The sequence below is a fragment of the Populus euphratica genome, unplaced genomic scaffold (assembly GCF_000495115.2).
Source record: "Populus euphratica unplaced genomic scaffold, PopEup_1.0 scaffold409.1, whole genome shotgun sequence".
Lineage (NCBI taxonomy): Eukaryota > Viridiplantae > Streptophyta > Magnoliopsida > Malpighiales > Salicaceae > Populus > Populus euphratica.
In genome coordinates, this window is record NW_011500299.1 from 92892 (window position 1) to 112659 (window position 19768).

Consider the following 19768-nt stretch of genomic DNA (forward strand, 5'->3'; position numbering starts at 1 on the left):
TAATAATATTTTATTATTAATTGATTTTTAAAATATTTTTATTAAAAAATATATTAAAATAATTATTTTTATTTTTTAATTTATTTTTAATATCAATACATAATAAACAATAAATTTATTATATCCTAAATTTTGTATCGTTGCATTATGTAATCTATATGAGGAGAAAAGAGCGAGAACTAGGAAATCAAAAAAGAGCAAGAACTAGGAAATCAGAAGTGTACCTCATCGGGACATAACAATGACGTGTTTGCAGTTTTAGCTAAATATCTGTATAAGACCTGACAACATTGAAATTCTGGTGAGACATCATTCAATTTATTTTCAAAAATTCAAGTTATGAAAATAAATATCTAATATTAATAATTTATTTCATAGTTTTTATTTGACACAAAGGCATTAATATTGACCAGACCCATTAATAGTTTGAGGATGATACATTGTTAGACAATTTTGGTGGAGTGCCTTTCTACCAAAAAAAATAATAATCTTTATTTGATTACATAATAACACATATGTATATATTTATAAATAATTTAATGTATATAGTTATAATTTTATCAATATATATCAAACATATTTTGTATAGTCTTGTATTTTCTAATATTAATTTTGTGAGAAACTCGTAAGTATTTAATTTTTTATGGACAATTTACTAAACATTTATCAATGTATTTCAAATTTTTTTTCCAAGATCTCTCTCTAATAATAAAAAAATAAAATCCAATTACTCTTAGGAAAATATTATTGCCGCACTTGACAAACCATTCATGCATTTTTGTAAAATAGAGACATGTGACGTGCAAAAGTAAAGAGACTATTCTGTTATATAATCTACTTGTGAAAAGGGACGGCAATAAAGAAAAACGGCATCGTACCTCGACGGGTCTTGACATTGACATGTCAATAATACCTTTTGCGTACTTTTCTACGGCCGCCTGATACTTTCGACTTTCATCCTTTTTAAGAAAGAATTGCAAAATTCAAGAAGTCAATTAATAAAAACAAATATATAATATTCATCATTTATTTCATAGTTTTCTTAGACACAAAGGCATCAATATTGACCACACTTATTAATGATTTGAGAATAATATATGGTAATGGTTTGAGCCATGATATTATAAGATAAAACTTTGATAGAGTGACTATTCAATAAAAAAAATTTGAGATTCTTCCTATTTATTTATTTTTGCATATTAAAAATATTTTTTTTGCTATATTAATATAAAAAACAAATTTAAAAATAATATTATTTTAATATATTTTTAAATAAAAATATTTTAAAAATAACTAATATCACATTAACAAAAAATATAATTTGTTTTTTTAATTAAGAGAAATTATTCATATAAAAATTAAAGAATTGATGTGAATTTTATTTCAGCTCTATTTGTTTTTATATTTTAAAAATTTAAATTTTATTTTATTTTTTTATTAACTTCAAATTAAGATATTTTTAGTATTTTTAAATTATTTTAATATATTAATATCAAAAATAATTTTTAAAAAATAAAAAAATTATTGATATATATATTTTAATATAAAAAACTATTTAAAAAATAACTATAATTATATTTTTAAACAAACCCAGACACTCAAACCAGGTCTGTGAAGGAGATATTACAACCTTTTAAAAATCATCCAACCATTTCAAGTGAAACAAAATGAAGAACAAGAAATGTAGTCCACATCCAGCAATGTACTTGAGAGAGATTTTTGGAATGCTTACCGTTGAAAAAAACTCCAATACACTAACTTCGTCACCGTCAAATCGCGTGAATTCATACTGTTCGCTCAAACCAAAATGTAGCATGAGAAGGAAGACATGAGTGAGTAACTCTCCACCTCTTCTCAGTTGATGAGTATGTTCTTTCCATGGGCAATGAGCTGCCGCATAGGCAAGCATTTCTATCCAAACTTCATTTATCATCTCCCATCGCTTCTTAGATTCCAATGACCGCAATTGCCTGGCTAGCTTTTCCCCACCGATTACCACTGACTTGCTATTTTCCAGAGACTTTGAAACGTTATATCATCAAGAGATAATTCGGAACGCAAAATCCCAGCAACAACACCCTTCTTCGCCTCATCGCCTCTTGTTTTTTGCGGATTTAGACGCTGCAAGTCTTGCAAAGTATCTAGATATCCCTCATCACCGATTCCTTTAGAGAGCATATTTGGTCTCATCACCAAAAGATACATCATGTATTCAGATAGATATCTGCTTGTTTCATATTCGTTGGAGACATTAATTGCATCTTTGTCAACAAGATAACAAATCTCTGTTGCGAGATGCCATACAAGAATGCTCCGACTGAATTCTACTTCAGTCGTGCACCACATGTAGTTCTGTAACAGTCCCTCTCTTTCTAGCACACCATCTCCCCTCTGACCAGTTATTTTACTTCTGCGATTCTTATCAATTAAACAAAAATCTTCCTTCGTATTCTCAGCTTTCTTTTGAAGATGTCTGAAAATAAAACGTTGTAGATCAACATTCATATCTACTCGCTGCACAAAAATCTGCCTCATCTTTTCACTGATTCCAAGCGATTTCAAACATCCAAGTGGCCTGTTTTCAATGGAAGAGCTTATCAGGTTATACTGTGCAATGGATCTCGACCACCTCTCGCTTCTAGTTAACTTCCTTATCAAAGAATAAAGAGCACCACTACTCAGGGCGTTCCCTCCTTCATCAGTCAACCAAATCATTGTCCAGTCAGAGAAAACAAGGCATAAAAAAGCATAAAACTCGAGAAAAACAGCGGCCGCAAACAATAAATACGTGATTGTAATGTCGATAGTTGAGTACGCATGCTTGTCAATCAGGATCTGGAAGGAAATAAGCGCAGTAAACGTGAGCAGAAAACTAATAGAGCGAAGAATGATTCCGGCACGAGAGTAAATCAGGGGCGCTTTAGTGTAAAGCATATCATATATTAATCCAAGCTCAATCTCTACCACCTTGAAGGCGTCTTCTGCTTGGAAATCAGTACTTGGCTTTTTATTAGTGCAGGAATGCCAGGGACAAGATCCTGCATCATAAACATGGATATACCCAAAAAAGTATAAGCTTGAAGAAGATATTTTCCCTCGAGAGCTTGATCACGTTTTTTTGTTAATGCCTTTAATGGATAAAAAGGCCGAAATTTTGAGAGAACAGACTTTTTCAAGCCCTCAGAGCTTGAAGACCAGAGCACCCAAGTCCTCTCTGCGTACTTTACAATGCCAACAACGAACATTGGAATCGCTATGAATGCGAGGATTTCCACAAATTTATGACTTCTTCAGGAAATTTTTTAAGCATTGTATCTTTTCCTCAACAGCGGAAACTAGTTCTCTCAATGACTCTGAAAAAATCTCTTAAAAGGGATAGTGAAATGATTCTTATGAGAAAAGAATTCTGCACTAGATTTTGGGTAATGTGTCATAAGAGTTGCTGCGTATTGTTGTTACAGCAAGCAGAGAAAAGGTATGGAATGCATTACAAATTAATATATGGAAGTGAGTTCTAGGATACATCTCCTTTAACTTAATGCTTGCTTGGCCAGCTTTTACAAACCATAGTTACATGCACAAGGAAGAATTTGGTACTTGGCTTGGGTACAAAGCAACGAAGAGATGCTAAATAGTAATAAAGAGATGCTGCTTGAATCAAGAGACTTTAAATTAGTTGCCTTTTCTCCTTTTCTTTCCCCAGCAGACAATAGACATAGCTTTCCGACACTTTAAAGAAGGAATTCTGAATATCAATACGATGTTAGAGCACTGGAATCCCCGGCCCAAGGTTTGAATATGAGACTACGTACCATTTACTGCTAATGAGTTTCTGCCTTGCATCAGTGGAATTTTGCATCTTAACCTATTCAACGATAGTCATCCTCCCAATGAATAAAAAATGAGTTTATCTTTTCATTCTCAAGAGATTCTAGCTAGATAGGCAAAGGCTTCGCTGCTTTGCACATTTTCAGCGGGCAAGTGAAAATATTCTTATGAGAAATTACTTCTGCAGTGGGTTGTAGTTGAGGTATCAAAAAAAAAAAAAAAAAAACCGCTGCTTAATGTTGTTACAAGCAAAAAGAAGGTATGGGTTGCAACGCCATAAAACAAAGAAGAGATGTGTGAGTAAAAATCTTAAAATTAGGTTGCTTTGATGCAGAGCAAGCAAGAGATGCTAAATATTAAAGAGATATTCAGCTTGCAAGGAATAAAAGATTTACATTAATTTTATTTTTATTTTCTCGGTGGACAGAGTTTGGTTTCCTTTTCTTGAACACTTGAAGGGGAATTGGGGTTGGGCACAAAACAAAGAAGATGTGCTAAATAATAAAGAATGCAGATTGCAAGGACCAAGAAACTTTAAATTAATTGCATTTACTTTTCTTCATACACAGTGTTCACATTCTATTTTAGAGAAGGAATGCGATGATGAGTCGTATCTTTTGACTTCATTTCTGGGAATATGATGTTTGAGCACTGAACTCCCGAAAGGTTTGAATCTGTAGCTCACATTTACCCTTGGATTGGTGTGCTATCAATACTGCAACCTCAAAACAGAGAAAATGTACCTGATGATGTGGAAGACTACTGTCGAACCTCAATGCAACTAATGGCAATTCAAACCAGAAAACTAATGCAGGATATGAAGCCCCTGATACATGAACAATGGAATCTGGTTCAATCATCAATAGTATTTCGTAAAAACAATTTCAAAACTATTCAACTCAACAGGCACATTGAAATTTTTTCAAGAACCCACCCGGTGAGGTGTAGGACTCCATCAATACTGGCTTGTATAACTCGGAATCCTTTGCCTGTACCATGTTAGAAATGCAAGGAGCTTCATGCCTGTTATAGCAGCAATGCAAGGACAATTGTACCAAATCAACAATTAAAATGAGAGTGATGAGCATTGTAAAGGTGGCTTGATAGACACATCAAATGTCATGGAAACTTAATTGCATGAATACGATGAAGTACTCTTTGACATTGAAACAAGAATCATAGTTATATATTTATCTACTGTATATCTATCCAGATGTATAGCAGATCAGAAACAAGGCAGCTTACCTTGTCCAGTTGAATGAACGGATTGACATGTGAAGCATCAGAGGAGGCTGGCTTTTCTTACCTTAATGGATTGTCATATAAAGCTCTGCTTCTTGGCACCTCTCCTGTCTAGAGCCTCTCATCTTGGACCTGATACTTTTTCCAGGAAAAACCTGTGTGTGAGATGAGAGCTGCTTGAGATGCAGCCATTCGAAAGAAAGGTTAAAAAAGAAGAAGAAAGTGCTTGAAAACATTGAGCAAGTTTGTGCGTAGCATGACTGCTCTGGGCAGCCGGAAAATTAGAAATTAATTTTTTAAATATTTTAATATATTATTATCAAAAATAAATTTTAAAAATAAAAAAATATTATTTTAATATAGTAAAAAACATTTTAAAAAACTATAAAAAATATAATTAATTATTTTTAGAAACTATATGTTATTGTTCTCATCATTTTTTTGATCGATAGCTCATGATGGCTTGAGAGCATGAAACACAGCGTTCAACGCCTCTCAAGATTATTTTTTCAGGGGAAAAAAAAACACCTTCATTCTAAAAGAAAAATCCCTTCTCTTCCCCTCATCTTTCGTTGTCAATCACCCTGAAAAAAGAAGCACAGCCAACATAATTCTGAAGCCTTGGCACCACGACCAGCATTAAAACCCACCAAAAATAGTGGCAATAAGAGGTGCAGATGGAGGAAGATAGTGAACAACCACTGCTGTTACCCACATCAGATCACCGTCATGAAGTCGTCCTTCATCAGTGATCGATTAAATGCGATTTGGTTTGATCAAATTTGGGTTTTTTTATTTATTTATCGAAGGTTCTTGAAATGGGTTTACAGTGGATAAGTGGATTTGAAGGAATCTGGATAGGGAGAGGGAGTATTTAAAGATTGTTTTAGGATACATGGATGATATTATTTTAGGATACATGGATGATATTAAAAACACTGCCATCACTCTAGTGTTATTGAAATTAGAATCACAAGATTAAATTTATAAAAAACTCAAGTCAAAACGAGCCTTCAAACCCAGACACAGCGGGATACCCAGTTCACCACATTCCTTCTCAAGAAATTCTAAGCTAAACTGGCCCGAAAAAGAAATCTCATGTTTAGAAGCAATTATGATATTAATAAATTAGTGTTTTGATTCTTCAATCGATAAACACAAATGTTTTGCACATGTTTTTTGTAAGTACGGATACAACATAGCACACTCATTTCAAGACCAAACTCATCTTACTATTTGATAGAGATTGAATAGTCCCTTCATCATCTGTCTGTGCATGCTGGTGAACCTCCTTAAAGAGCACGAATCCCCTGCTATGGAGTTGATGCAACTAGAAAAGGCCTCAACTGCTCAAGCTCTCGCTATTTACGCTTAAGATCTTCGTCTTTATATGCTACCATCCTTTTCAGTTCTTTCACCTCCTTCAAAATAGAAATTAGGTAATTTGACTAATTTCCTAATGAACAATGTATTTTATTTAAGGAATAATACAGACCAAGCTAAAAACTACATAGATCTTTATTAAAAGTCTCACTCCAGTAAAAATAAATATATAGGATTGAAAATTAATTTCAATGAATGTGAAGGCAAGTATAAAATTTAGAAGGAATCGTGGACGTAAGAGGTAGACCTCTATTGCCATGCCCAAGAGGGTTGCATCTCGTGATGATTTTATGGTTTAAAATCAAACAATTTTATATAATAAAAGATTAAAATAAAAAAATTAATTTAAAATAAATAAATAACAATAAAAAACTCAAAGTCGATATAAAAATAAAATTAAAATTAAATCAAAATCTAAAAAAATAAAATCGAAATCAAAATAAAATACATAAAAATTTAAAATTAAAAATAAAATAAAAATAAAAATAAAATACATAACAATGAAAAAATTAAAATTAAAAATTATATAATTAACAAATAAAAAGATATTTTTTTAAATTTTTATAATTTTTAAAAAGTATTTTCACCTTAAAATAAAAAGATATTTTACTAAAAACCAAACTAAAATTTTCTTTTAACTATGAATTATTTTTCAAAGGAACTTTTCTAGCAATAAACATAAAAAAAATTGGATTCTGTAGCCATAGAATCCAAACAGTATAAAGGCAGTGACCATATAAATAATCGGCTTTGCACTGTTCCATTCGACACTTTACTTGAGGAAAAGGATAGCGAGAAAGGAAATTGGCATCATACCTCACTGGAACTTGACTGTGACAAGTCTGCATTACCTCTTAGATATCTATCAATGGCCCCACGATATTCTTCTTCCTCCTTTATATTTTTTGTTTGCGGTGAAACATCATTCAGATTGTTGTCAAGAGTTGAAGTAGTCATCAGTTAACATAATCAAATATCTAATATTGATCAATGTATGTACTTGAGAAGGATTTTGGTGGACTTACCCATGGCAATACCAGATCATGACCACGTATGTAATCATTTAATGAACTGTAGTCTTTGAATGAATTGTATTCATATTGTTCGCTCAAACCAAGATGTAGCATGAGAAAGCAGACATGGGTGAGCAACTCTCCACCTCTTCTCAGTTGTTGAGCGTGTTCCTTCCACGGACAGTGAGCTGCTGCATAAGCAAGCATTTCCATCCAAACTTCTTCGATTATCTCCCATCGCTTCTTAAATCCCAGCAAACGCAATTGCTTGGCGAGCCTATCCCCACCAGCTACCGCTGACTTGGTTTCTTTCCAGCGAAATTGAAACCGTATATCATCAATAACAAATGATTCATAGTAGAACAGAATTGCATCTACAACTTCTTCCCTGCTTGTCGCCGGGCTTTTAGTGGGAGCTTCCTCCTTACTTATGATGCTATCCAAGTCTTGCAAGGAATGTAGATATCCCTCATCACCGATTCCTTTAGATAGCGTATCTGGTCTCATCACCAAAAGATACATCATGTATTCAGATAGGCATCTGCTTGTTTCGTACTCTGAGGGGACATTGTTTGCATCTTTATCAACACAGTAACAAATCTCTGTTGCGAGCATAAAAAAGCATAAAACTCGAGAAAAATAGCGGCCACAAACAATAAATACGTAATTGTAAAGTCGATCGTTGGGTAGGCATGTTTCTCAATCTTGACTTGGAACGTAATAAACGCAGTGAAAGTGAGCAGAAAGCTGATAGAGCGAAGAATGATTCCGGCATGAGAGTAAATCAGGGGCGCTTTAGTATAAAGCATATCATATATTAATCCAAGCTCAACCTCTATCACCTTGAAGGCACCGCCAGCGGAATATTTGGACATAAGCATCTGGCTGAGCATTAGATCCATGAGGCTAGGGACAAGATCCTGCATCATAGACCTGGATATATAAGAAAAAATATAAGCTTGACGAAGATAGTTTCCCTGCAGAGCTTGTAGACCAAGTTCTTTTATTCTCTTCAGATGATAAGAACGCCAAAAATCAAAGAGATTAGAGCTTTTCAAACTCTTGGAGCATGAAGACCAGAGCACCCAAGTCCTCTCTGCGTACTTTACAATGCCAACAATAAACATTGGAATCGCTATGAATGCGAGGATACCGCTAGGCCAAGACCTTGAGAAGACATAGAAAGCCACTCCGACTTGGACTACAAGACCAAGTAAGTGCCTTAACCACAACTCGTTATCTTCAATCGAGTATGCAGTGATTGTGTCCGGGCCGCCAAGGTGCAGGAGTAGAAAAGGTGCCCAAAATGCCTGGATGGAATTGTTTGCTTTCTCTTTACCTGATAAATCTCCTTGGCTCCTGGCTAGATTACCCAGGGCAACAGTTGCCACCATGTCTGCTGATAAGTATGCAGACCAAACGAGAATCCTGATCCAGTTTCTGGCAATGATCTTACGTCGAGAACCAAATACGATGAGGATGGTTTGTAGTAAGAGACTAAGCAAAACCATTCCTCGAATCTCCCAATTGTTCCACAAATTTAAGACTTCTTCAGGCAATTGCTTAAGCATTGTATCTTTTCCTCAGCAGTGGAAACTAGTTTCACTCGATGAACCCCAGGAGAAACTGTTTTGTAAGATGAAAAGTAAGTATGGATATATCTGAAAAAAATCTCTTAAAAGGGATAGTGAAATGATTCTTACGAGAAAAGAATTCTGCACTAGATTTTGGGTAATGTGTCATAAAAAAGGAGTTGCAGCATATTGTTGTTACAGCAAGCAGAGAAAAGGTATGGAATGCATTACAAATTAATATAAGGAAGTGAGTTCTAGGATACATCTCCTTTAACTTAATGCTTGCTTGGCCAACTTTTACAAACCATAGTTACATGCACAAGGAAGAATTTGGTACTTGGCTTGGGTACAAAGCAACGAAGAGATGCTAAATAGAAATAAAGAGATGCTGCTTGAATCAAGAGACTTTAAATTAGTTGCCTTTTCTCCTTTTCTTTCCCCAGCAGACAATAGACATAGCTTTCCGACACTTTAAAGAAGGAATTCTGAATATCAATACGATGTTAGAGCACTGGAATCCCCGGCCCAAGGTTTGAATATGAGACTAGTAATTACATGATTAAATTTTTTTTTTTTTAAAGGTGAGAGTGTAATAAATAACTCGGCAAATTATATAAAAATTAATTATATAAATTATAAATAATAATAATATAATAATAATAATAGTAATACTACTACTAATAATAATAATAATAATATTTATATTAATAATAGTAATAACAATAATAATACTAATAATAGTAGTAGTAATAGTAGTAGTAGTAATAGTAGTAATAATAATAACAAAGAAGAAGAAGAAAAAGTTGAGAACTTTGAGATGGAAGATCAATGTAAGGATTAAACAATGATAACAACAAATATCAAGGTTAGATGATCCACTAATGGTATTTCAAACAAGTATAGTATAAACTTTTATTATTTAATTGGAAACCACACACAAAAAAGGTTCTAATCAGATTATAAATTATTAACATGATTACATTAGTTACCTTATTCGAATAATGCTAATACTTGTAAATATTGTCAGGTATATATGATTATAATTTATATTAACAACAAATCAAGTTTCTTTCATAGCACAAATATCGGTTATACCATACGGTTTGTGCTATGAAAGTGCCAAGTATTTATTGTACCAAATGGTATACAATATAAATCTAGATTAACCATTTTACAAGCAAAGCATTAAACGTGAATAAGATAACAAATATATATAAAACATGTTAGTATCAAATATTAAGGTCCATATTGAGTTTACACTATACTTATTCTTATACCATTAGTGTAACTTTTTCACCTTAATATAATTAACTTAACTAAACATAATGAAATAAAAAAAATAAAAAAAAATAAGAACATAAATAAGTTAAAAGTTAACTAGGTAAAGGAAAGGAAATGAAAGATATAAACTTGATATTAATGAAAGCAAAACATAAGCAATATAAAGAGAGAAAGTAAGAATATGATCTTGATATGAAAACCAAGATGCCTAAATGCATGGCAAATGACTCCTTTTATAGGGAAAAATTGAAAACTATTGATTTGATGACTAATTGATGAGTGGGTGACCAATTCTTGACTTGGTGACAATCATCATCTTCTCTTCTCTACCCAAAATATTATTGATAACGTTAGAATTTGAACCAGATCTCTACATGAAAGTTCTGGGAAATTATCTCAGCTTTCCAAAAAAATAGAGGTATTTGGACTTCTAGAACTTTAGATATGGGCTGAATATTGAATAGTATTTGGGCTGCAGGATAGATTTAAACTTCTTTGTTGTTGCTACAATTTGGACTTGAAAATGATATTTTTAAAACCAAACCTCTATATGAAAGTTATAGGCCTATGTCTTATCTTTCCATTGATATAAAGTAGACTAAATCCAAGATCTACAGTTCCAGATATGACCAATTACCGAATAGTATTCCAGTTTGGACTACACCAACATCTCTTTTCTAAGTTTGGCCATCTCTTTGTCCTTTCAATTTCAGTACTTAAACTTATCAATTAATCTTTTTATTTATGTGATAGACTTGCATTTAAGATGAATATTTATCACAAATTAAAAGTATCTTATATTATTATATATGTTATTATAAAACATGCTTTAGTTGAGTTATTGATATTCAAGTGCAAAATGATGATATAAAACTTTGATAAAAATGCACTTTTAAGTACTAATTACACCCCCCCAAGCAGCTTATTGCTAGTCCCTAGTAATTAAAAAGTTAATATATATTTTTTTTTTGCAAATTCCACAAAGCAAGGCATTCGTCATTCAACTTCCATTAATCTATCCAAATAAACAAACTATCATTAAATTTATATATCTGCTCACTACCTCTTAAACAAGATATTAATAAACCTTTTTTTTATACTCAATATATCAACATATAGTTATGAAGCTTTTCTTAGAAGGAAATAATTTTTTTATTCTAATATTTAACGTTAACTTTCATGAGTTGGAATTTTTTTTCTTTTTTTAATATATATGTATATAACTTAAAACACGATATATCTTTAACCCATATAATGAGCTTTCAGCTAATGATTCCTAGACCAGTTGGCCTTAGGGCATGAGACACCCCTACAAGCTACTAATGACTCCTAGACCAGTTGGCCTTAGGCAATGAGACACCCCTACGAGCTTAGTAACACTGTTTACAGATATTGATATATAGATAATGCAATGTTTGATTTCCTTAAGCTTTTCTCCTCAACCCATGTAACAAGAGTTGGGTCAATAGCTCCTAATTCAGTTGACTTTAGGATATTATGTGTTAAAACACCTCTTCAGGCTTAGTTGCTTAGGTTAGGGATGCTATGAAACTAAATTTATCTATATTATTATTATTATTATTATTATTATTATTACTTTGTTTTTTTTGTTTTTTTATAAATTATATACTATTCCCTTCCCTTAGTTGTTAAATTTAACAAAAGAACATAAATAATATAATAATTCAATATGCAACCCACAATCATATGTTAAAGTGAGTGTATGAAAATTAAGGTTTAAGAATAGATGTTAAATGAGTATATGAGCAGAATTAAGTAATAACAATGTGAGAGTTTGTAAACTTGAATATTTTAAGAAGTATTGTGATAAACCTTGTTAAGAATGGTTACTAACATGCATCTTAAGAGTCACTCTAACAAAAAAGCTTATTTACTCTTCCATCCTAGTAACAACAGTTTTGCACATGCTTTTGAAATAGAAACACAGTTAGTTAGTTTTTTTTAACTACTACCCTCCCCCCCAACCAAAACGAGACATTGTTCTCAAAATTCTAAGGTAAAAAGATAGAGAATAGAAGACATCATTTGAAATAATGAATACTGACAAACCTAAAACACACTTAAATAAATATAAGAAATAATAAAACACAATAATAAAACCAAAAAACATCAAGATTCATAAATGAAGGCTGAAATCCAATCTAAGCTTTTTACGGCTTTTCTTAGTTGACCAATTTATACGACTCATAGAGGGATCAATTACAGGAATGAAAGATTGTAGTTGTCAATCAATTATTCAGTAGCAGCAGCAAAGATTATGATTTGTCATACAGAAGATGCTAGAAATTCTTGTTCCATATCATGATATAAAAAAAAACAACTTATCATAATAACCATTAATATTTAACAAACTTATAGATTTATAGTGAATGTGCAGTTGGGCTATATGTAGGCCAACTGAAGTCTCACACACTCTCTCTCTCTCTCTCTCTCTCTTTATTTATTTATTTATTTAAAAATAAGTGTATATATAGGTAGTTGTGATTGTGGCTCATATCTTCTTTTAGTTTTATGTCAAAGAATGGTTGAAACGTCCTCTATGGGTTGAGGATAGGCTTCCTATCTAGTTTTCTTAAAAACTAGCAAATATGGTCTTTTTTAGTTAGATTCTCAAGACTATGTCAAATATGTTTTTTTATGGAAATGGGGTCATAAATTATAAGATGCACAATGCACATGTCCATCAGGATATGTGTCAAAAGTCAACAAAAGATTATCTAAAGATTCCTTATGTTTTGAAATAAATCTTGACTTTTGACAATTTTCACAAGCTTTGTAGAATGCATGTGAGTCCTTGAACATGATGGGCCAATAAAATCCATTTTGAAATATTATTTTAGCTGTCTTTTTTGACAAGAAATAACTCCCACATGCTTTATAATGACAAGATTTAATGACATTACTTACCTCACTATCGGGAATGAATCTTTAAAATATTTGATCAGGACAATATTTGAATAAATAAGGGTCATCCCAATAAAAGTTTTGCACGTTGCTCAAAAACTTTTTTTTTTATCTTGAGTATTCCAATGAGCTGACAAATCTCCTAAAGTAAGAAAATTATTATTTTTATCATACCAAGGCATTGGACTAAGTAAGGATTCATTAGGAAAGTAATTATCAATTAGTGTAATGTTGGATATCGAATCTGTTGTTACTCTTAAAAAACGTTCCGCTTCAATATTTTCGATGCCTTTTTCATCCGTGATTTCTTCCTAAGAGTAAATCATTTGCAAATCTTCAGATTCATCCAACTCAATTTTACTCAAAATAGATTCAAGTTGTTTATAAACTAATTTTTCAATATGATCTACTTTTTGTAAATCATTATCATTTTCAGGTTGCTTGCAAATGTTAAAAATATTCATCTTCATTGTCATGTTTCCAAATGATAGCTTCATGAGTCCATTCTTATAATTAATCAATGCGTTAGAAGTTGCAAGAAATGGATATCCTAAAATAATAGGAAATGAGTTACATGCTTCAACAGGTTGTGTGTCCAAGATAATAAAATTCACAAGATAAATAAATTTATCAACTTGTACTAACATATCTTCAACTATTTCTTTAGGCACTTTTATAGATCTATTGCAAGTAAAAGAGTTACAGAACTTGGTTTTAACTCACCTAGATTGAGACTTTAAAAAACTGAATATGGAAGTAAATTCACATTAGCTCTAGGATCAAGTAAGGTTCATTCAATTTTATGTTCTCCAATAAAGCAAGAAATTGTAGGATAACCAGGGTCTTTATATTTCAAAGCATTATTGTTCTGAAGAAGGACACTTACTTGTTCAACTAAAAAGGCTTTCTTTTTCATATTTAATTTTCTATTCACAGTGTATAGATTTTTTAAAAATTTAGCATAAGAAGGAACCTGTTAATAACATCCAACAAAGTTATATTGATCTTTGTTTGAAAGTTTCAAAGATTTCAGAGTTGTGATTGACTTTTCTTTGTTTGGTCATGATATGAAGAAATGAAAGTGCGGGCAGGGAATCAGTCTTTTCTTTGCAATTTTCAAATTTAACCCCTTTCTTACCTTCAGAGATTGATTCATCATCTTTCTCATAAGGTTCAAGAGTGGGTTTTTCAATAACCTTACCACTACAAAGAGTAGTGACTGATTTGACTTGATCCATGTGTTAGCTTCCAGAACTATTTGCATTTGCATTGTATTGCCCTTTGAGATTTTATTGTAGTTGAAATGGAAAATTACCTTTCTCTTGAAAACTGAGAGCAGATGTCAATTTTGCAAAAGTATCTTTAAAACCTTTCATGCTCTAAGCAAGTTGAATATTGATTGTCTCTTGCTTTTCAATGAATACATGCAATGTTTCTTCAAGATTTCTTCTAGAAGGTGGAGTATAAAGAGGTGCATATCCATGAGAATTTTAGAAATTATGGTGTGCTTGAAACGGTGGTTGTGAAGTTTGTGCATTATTATTATCACTCTTCCAACTAAAATTTGAGTGATTTATCCAATCAGGGTTGTATGTTTATGAGTATAAGTTATGATTGAGCCTTTGAAAATTATTTAAAGCATGGGCTTGTTAATGGAGACATTCCTTAAAAGAAGGCAAGGTTGGACAATCACTGGTTGAGTGTTCATCGGTTTCATAGACTTGACACACAATGTTTTAAACAGATTTTAATTGACCACTCTTTTTTAATTATATTGCTTTAACTTTTCTAGTTAAAGATGCAAACTTGACTTGGACATTATGATCTTCCCTAAGATTGTACATACCTCCACTAGATGTATGAGGTTGAGTTTTACTTTGTGCCTCATAAGTACCTACAGTGTTCCAATTTTGAGCATTTTCAGTTAATAAGTCTAAGTACTCTATTACTTCATCAGGATCTTTATCTTTAAAAGTTTCGTTACACATCAATTCAACCATTTCTCTATCTCTAGGTGTTAACCCTTCATAAAAAAGTGAAATCAATCTCCATGTTTCAAAACCACGATAAGGCCAAGTATTAAACAAGTCTCGATATCTATCCCAATATTGGTAAAATATTTCTCCTGGTTTTTGAGTAAAAGTGATGATTTGTTTTTTGAAAAAGTTTGTTATGTGAGATGGAAAAAACTTCTTTAAAAATTGTTGTTGCATTTCATTCCAAACACAAATGGATCCTAGTCTCAAATTTTGTAGCCATATTTTAGCTTTATCTTTTAATGAAAAAGAAAAAAGCTTTAATCTGATGGTATTTATTCTATAATTTAAGTCATTATACGTGTTGCAGACCTCTTCAAATTCCCTTAAATGCAAGTATGAATTTTCTAAATCTAAGCCATGAAAAGAAGGTAAAAGTTGAATAATACCTGACTTAAAATTAAAATGAGATGCACCAAGGGGGGAAACTATGCATGAGAGTGTACTTGTTCATGTGAGATTCATGTGATCTCTAAGTGTTCTAACACAATTATTTTCATTATTCTCATTATTCTCATTATAAAGTGGTTGATTATCTTCTTCAGCCATATTTTCTAAAAATAATGAGGATACCCTACAAAGTCATTACATGACCACACTTTCATACACGTATAGGAGTAGAATAAAAGGAAGAATAAAACAAAAAAAGAAGAAACAAAGGAAAAGAAACAAAGTTAGATATAAGAAAAATGAAAGGAGAAAATAAAATAAATATTATAATTTGTACAAAAATTTACATCCCCGACAATGGCGTAAAAAGCTTGACACGACCAAAAGATTGATGTTTTTTTCCATGTGCAGGAATGTCGAAGTAATAAATAACCCGGCAAGACCAGCGTAGAAATTATAAACAGTAATAATATAACAACAACAATAGTAATAATAATAGTAATAGTAGTAATAGTAATACTATTATTAGTAGTAGTAGTAGTAAAGAAGAAGAAGAAGAAGAAGTTGATGAGAACTTTGAGATGGAAGATCAATATAAGGATTAAACAATGATAATAACAAATGTCAAGGTTAGAGGATCCACTAATGGTATTTCAAACAAGTATAGTATAAACTCTTATTATTCAATTGGAAACCATATACAAAGGAGGTTCTAATCAGATTATAAATTGTTAACATAATTACATTAATTATCTTATTCGAATAATGCTAATACTTGTAAATATTGTTGGGTATTTGACACGACCAAAAGATTGATATCTTCTCCCAAGTGCAGGAGTGTCGAAGTAAAAAATAACCCGACAAGACCAGGGTCGAACCATAGGGAGTTTAATTGTATAAATTATAGATAACAATAATACAACAACAATAGTAACAATAGTAGTAGTAGTAGCAATAATAAAAAACAAGAAGTTGATGAGAACTTTGAGATGGAAGATTAATGTAAGGATTAAACAATGATAACAACACATGTCAAGGTTAGAGAATCCACTAATGGTATGTCAAACAAGATTATTCATTTGGAAACCACACATAAAGGAGGTTTCAATCAGATTATAAATTGTTAACATGATTACATTAGTTATCTTATTTGATTAATGCTAATACTTGTAAATCTCGTAAGGCATTCATGATTATAACTTATGTTAACAACAAATCAAGTTCCTTTCATAGCTCAGGTGTCGGTTAGACCTACAATATGGGCTATGAAAGTGCCAAGCATTTGTTGTACCAAGGGTTATATAACATAAATCTAGAGTAATCATTTAACAAGCAAAGTATTAAAGAATGAAGAAGATAACAAATACAAAACATGTTAGTATCAAACATTAAAGTCCATATTAAGTTTACACTATACTTATTCTTACACCATTAGTGTAACCTTTTCACCTTGACATAATAAACTTAGCTAGACATAATGAAAGAAAGAAAAATAAATAAACAAAATAAGAATATAAATAAGATAAAAGTTAACTAAGTAAAGAAAAGAAAATGAAAGGTATAAATTTAATATTAATGAAAGCATAACTTAAATAATACAAAGATATAAAGAGAGAAAGCAAGAGCATGATCTTGATCTAGAAACCAAGATGCCAAAATACTTGGCAAATGCCTCCTTTTATAGGCCAAAATTAGGAAATATTGATTCGATAACTAATTGATGAGTGGGTGGCCAACTCTTGACTTGGTAACAATCCTTATCTTCTCTTGTCTATCCAAAACATGCATTTAAAATGAAGATTTACCATAAATTAAAGGTATCTTGTATTATTAGATATGTTATTATAAAACATGTTTTAGTTAAGGGGTTATTGATACTTTAAGTGCAAAATGATGATATAAAACCTTGATAAAATTGTACTTTTAAGTACTAATCACACCCCTCGACTAGCTTATTACTAGTCCCTAGTAATCAAAATGTTAAAATAGAAAAATAATTTGTAAATTCCATAAAGCAAAACATTAATCATTCAACTTCCATTAATCTATCCGGATAAACAAACTCTCATTAAATTTATATATCTGCTCACTACCTCTTAAACAAGATATTAATAAACCTTTCTTTTATGCTTAATATATCAACACATAGTTATGGGGCTTTACTTAGAAGAAAACAAAATTTTTGTTCTAATGTTTAAGGTTAATTTCCTTGGGTTGGGATTATTATTTTTTTCTTTTTTTTTAATATATGTACATATAACTTAAAACATCATGCATCTTTAACCCATGTAATGAGCTTTCGGCTAATGACTCCCAGACCAGTTGGTCTTAGGACATTAGGTGTTGAGACACCCTTACGAGTTTAATAATTCGGGTTATAGTTACTAATACATAGATAATGCAATGTTTGATTTCTTAAGCTTTTCTTCTCAACCCATGTAACAAACGTTGGGCCAATAACTCCTAAATCAGTTGACTTTAGAGTATTAGGTGTTAATACACCTCTTTAGGCTTAACTACTTAGGTTAGGGAGGCTGATTAGTACTTAAAAGTGCATTTTTATCATGGTTTTATATCATCATAAAAATGCACTACGTCGCGGTAGTGCATTTTTATCATGGTTTTATATCATCATTTTGCACTTGAAGTATCAGTAACTCCTTAACTAAAGCATGTTTTATAATAATATATCTAATAATATAAGATACCTTTAATTTGTGGTAAATGTTCATTTTAAATGCAGGCCTATCACATAAATGAAAGGATTGATTGATAGCTTTAAGAACTTAAATTGCAAGGGCAAAGAGATGACCAAAATTAGAAAAGAGATGTCGGTGCAATCCAAACCAGAATACTGTTTGGTAATTAGGTCATATTTAGAGCTATAGATCTCAGATTTAGGTCTACTTTATATGGATGGAAAGGTAAGACATAGGCCTACAACTTTTATATGGAGCCCAAGATCTAAAAAGGCCATTTTCAAGTCCAAATTATTGCAACAACAAAGAAGCACGAAACTATCCTCCAGCCCGAGCATTGTTTAGTATTTTAGCCATATCTGGAGTTCTAGAAGTCCAAATGAGCTGAATTGTTTATACAAGAAAGCTGAGACACTTGCCTACAACTTTCATGCTTTCAAGTGGCTCCAATTTGGACGTTATCAATGACGTTTTGGGCAGACAAGAGAAGATAAGGATTGTCACCAAGTCAAGAGTTGGCTACCCACTCATCAATTAGTCATCAAATCAATAGTTCCTAATTTTGGCCTATAAAAGGAGGCATTTTCCATGCATTTAGGCATCTTGGTTTCCAGATCAAGATCATGCTCTTCCTTTCTCTCTTTGTATTTTTTGTAATCTTTATGCTTTGCTTTCATTAATATCAAGTTTATGCCTTTCATTTCCTTTCATTTACTTAGCTAACTTTTATCTTATTTATGTTCTTATTTTGTTTATTTATTTTTCTTTCTTTTATTATGTCTAGCTAAGTTTATTATGTCAAGGTGAAAAGGTTACACTAATGGTGTAAGAATAAGTATAGTGTAAACTCAAAATGAACCTTAATGTTTAATACTAACATGTTTTATATTTGTTATCTTGTTCACTCTTTAATACTTTGCTTGTTAAATGACTAATCTTGATTTATGTTGTATAACACTTGGTACAACAAATGCTTGGCACTTTCATAGCCCATACTGTATGGTATAACCAACACCTGAGCTATGAAAGGAACTTGATTTGTTGTTAACATAAGTTATAATCATCAATGCTTGACGAGATTTACCAGTACTAGCATTAATCGAATAAGATGACTAATGTAATCATGTTAACAATCTATAATCTGATTGGAACCTCCTTTGTGAGTGGTTTCCAATTGAATAATAAGAGTTTATACTATACTTGTTTGACATGCCATTAGTGAAACCTCTAACCTTGACATTTGTTATTATTATTGTTTAATCCTTATATTAATTTTCCATCTCCAAGTTCTCATCGTCTTCTTCTTCTTCTCTTTCTTTATTATTATTAGTATTAGTATTAGTATTATTACTACTACTGTTATTACTATTATTGTTGTTGTTGTTGTTATTATTATT

General features: G+C 31.5%; 3 protein-coding genes across 4 annotated transcripts; all 3 read right to left on the reverse strand.

The window, feature by feature from the left end:
• Positions 1-1783: 1783 nt before the first annotated feature.
• LOC105113335 (uncharacterized) lies at positions 1784-9063 on the reverse strand. The gene is made up of 2 exons (XM_011009482.1): positions 8309-9063; positions 1784-2967 (listed from the first exon to the last, which is right to left on the reverse strand). The coding sequence occupies exons 1-2, from the start codon at positions 9035-9037 to the stop codon at positions 1993-1995; spliced, it is 1704 nt and encodes a 567-aa protein (XP_011007784.1). The 5' UTR covers positions 9038-9063; the 3' UTR covers positions 1784-1992.
• LOC105113334 (uncharacterized) lies at positions 4426-5370 on the reverse strand. The gene is made up of 3 exons (XM_011009481.1): positions 5074-5370; positions 4763-4851; positions 4426-4654 (listed from the first exon to the last, which is right to left on the reverse strand). The coding sequence occupies exons 1-3, from the start codon at positions 5109-5111 to the stop codon at positions 4452-4454; spliced, it is 330 nt and encodes a 109-aa protein (XP_011007783.1). The 5' UTR covers positions 5112-5370; the 3' UTR covers positions 4426-4451.
• Positions 5866-8072, reverse strand: LOC105113333 (uncharacterized). Of its 2 annotated transcripts, XM_011009478.1 has the most exons (3): positions 7479-8072; positions 7270-7347; positions 5866-6491 (listed from the first exon to the last, which is right to left on the reverse strand). In XM_011009478.1, the coding sequence occupies exons 1-3, from the start codon at positions 7989-7991 to the stop codon at positions 6432-6434; spliced, it is 651 nt and encodes a 216-aa protein (XP_011007780.1). In that variant the 5' UTR covers positions 7992-8072; the 3' UTR covers positions 5866-6431. The 2 variants fall into 2 exon arrangements, with proteins under 2 accessions (XP_011007780.1, XP_011007782.1); XM_011009480.1 differs by lacking the exon at positions 7270-7347.
• Positions 9064-19768: the final 10705 nt, after the last annotated feature.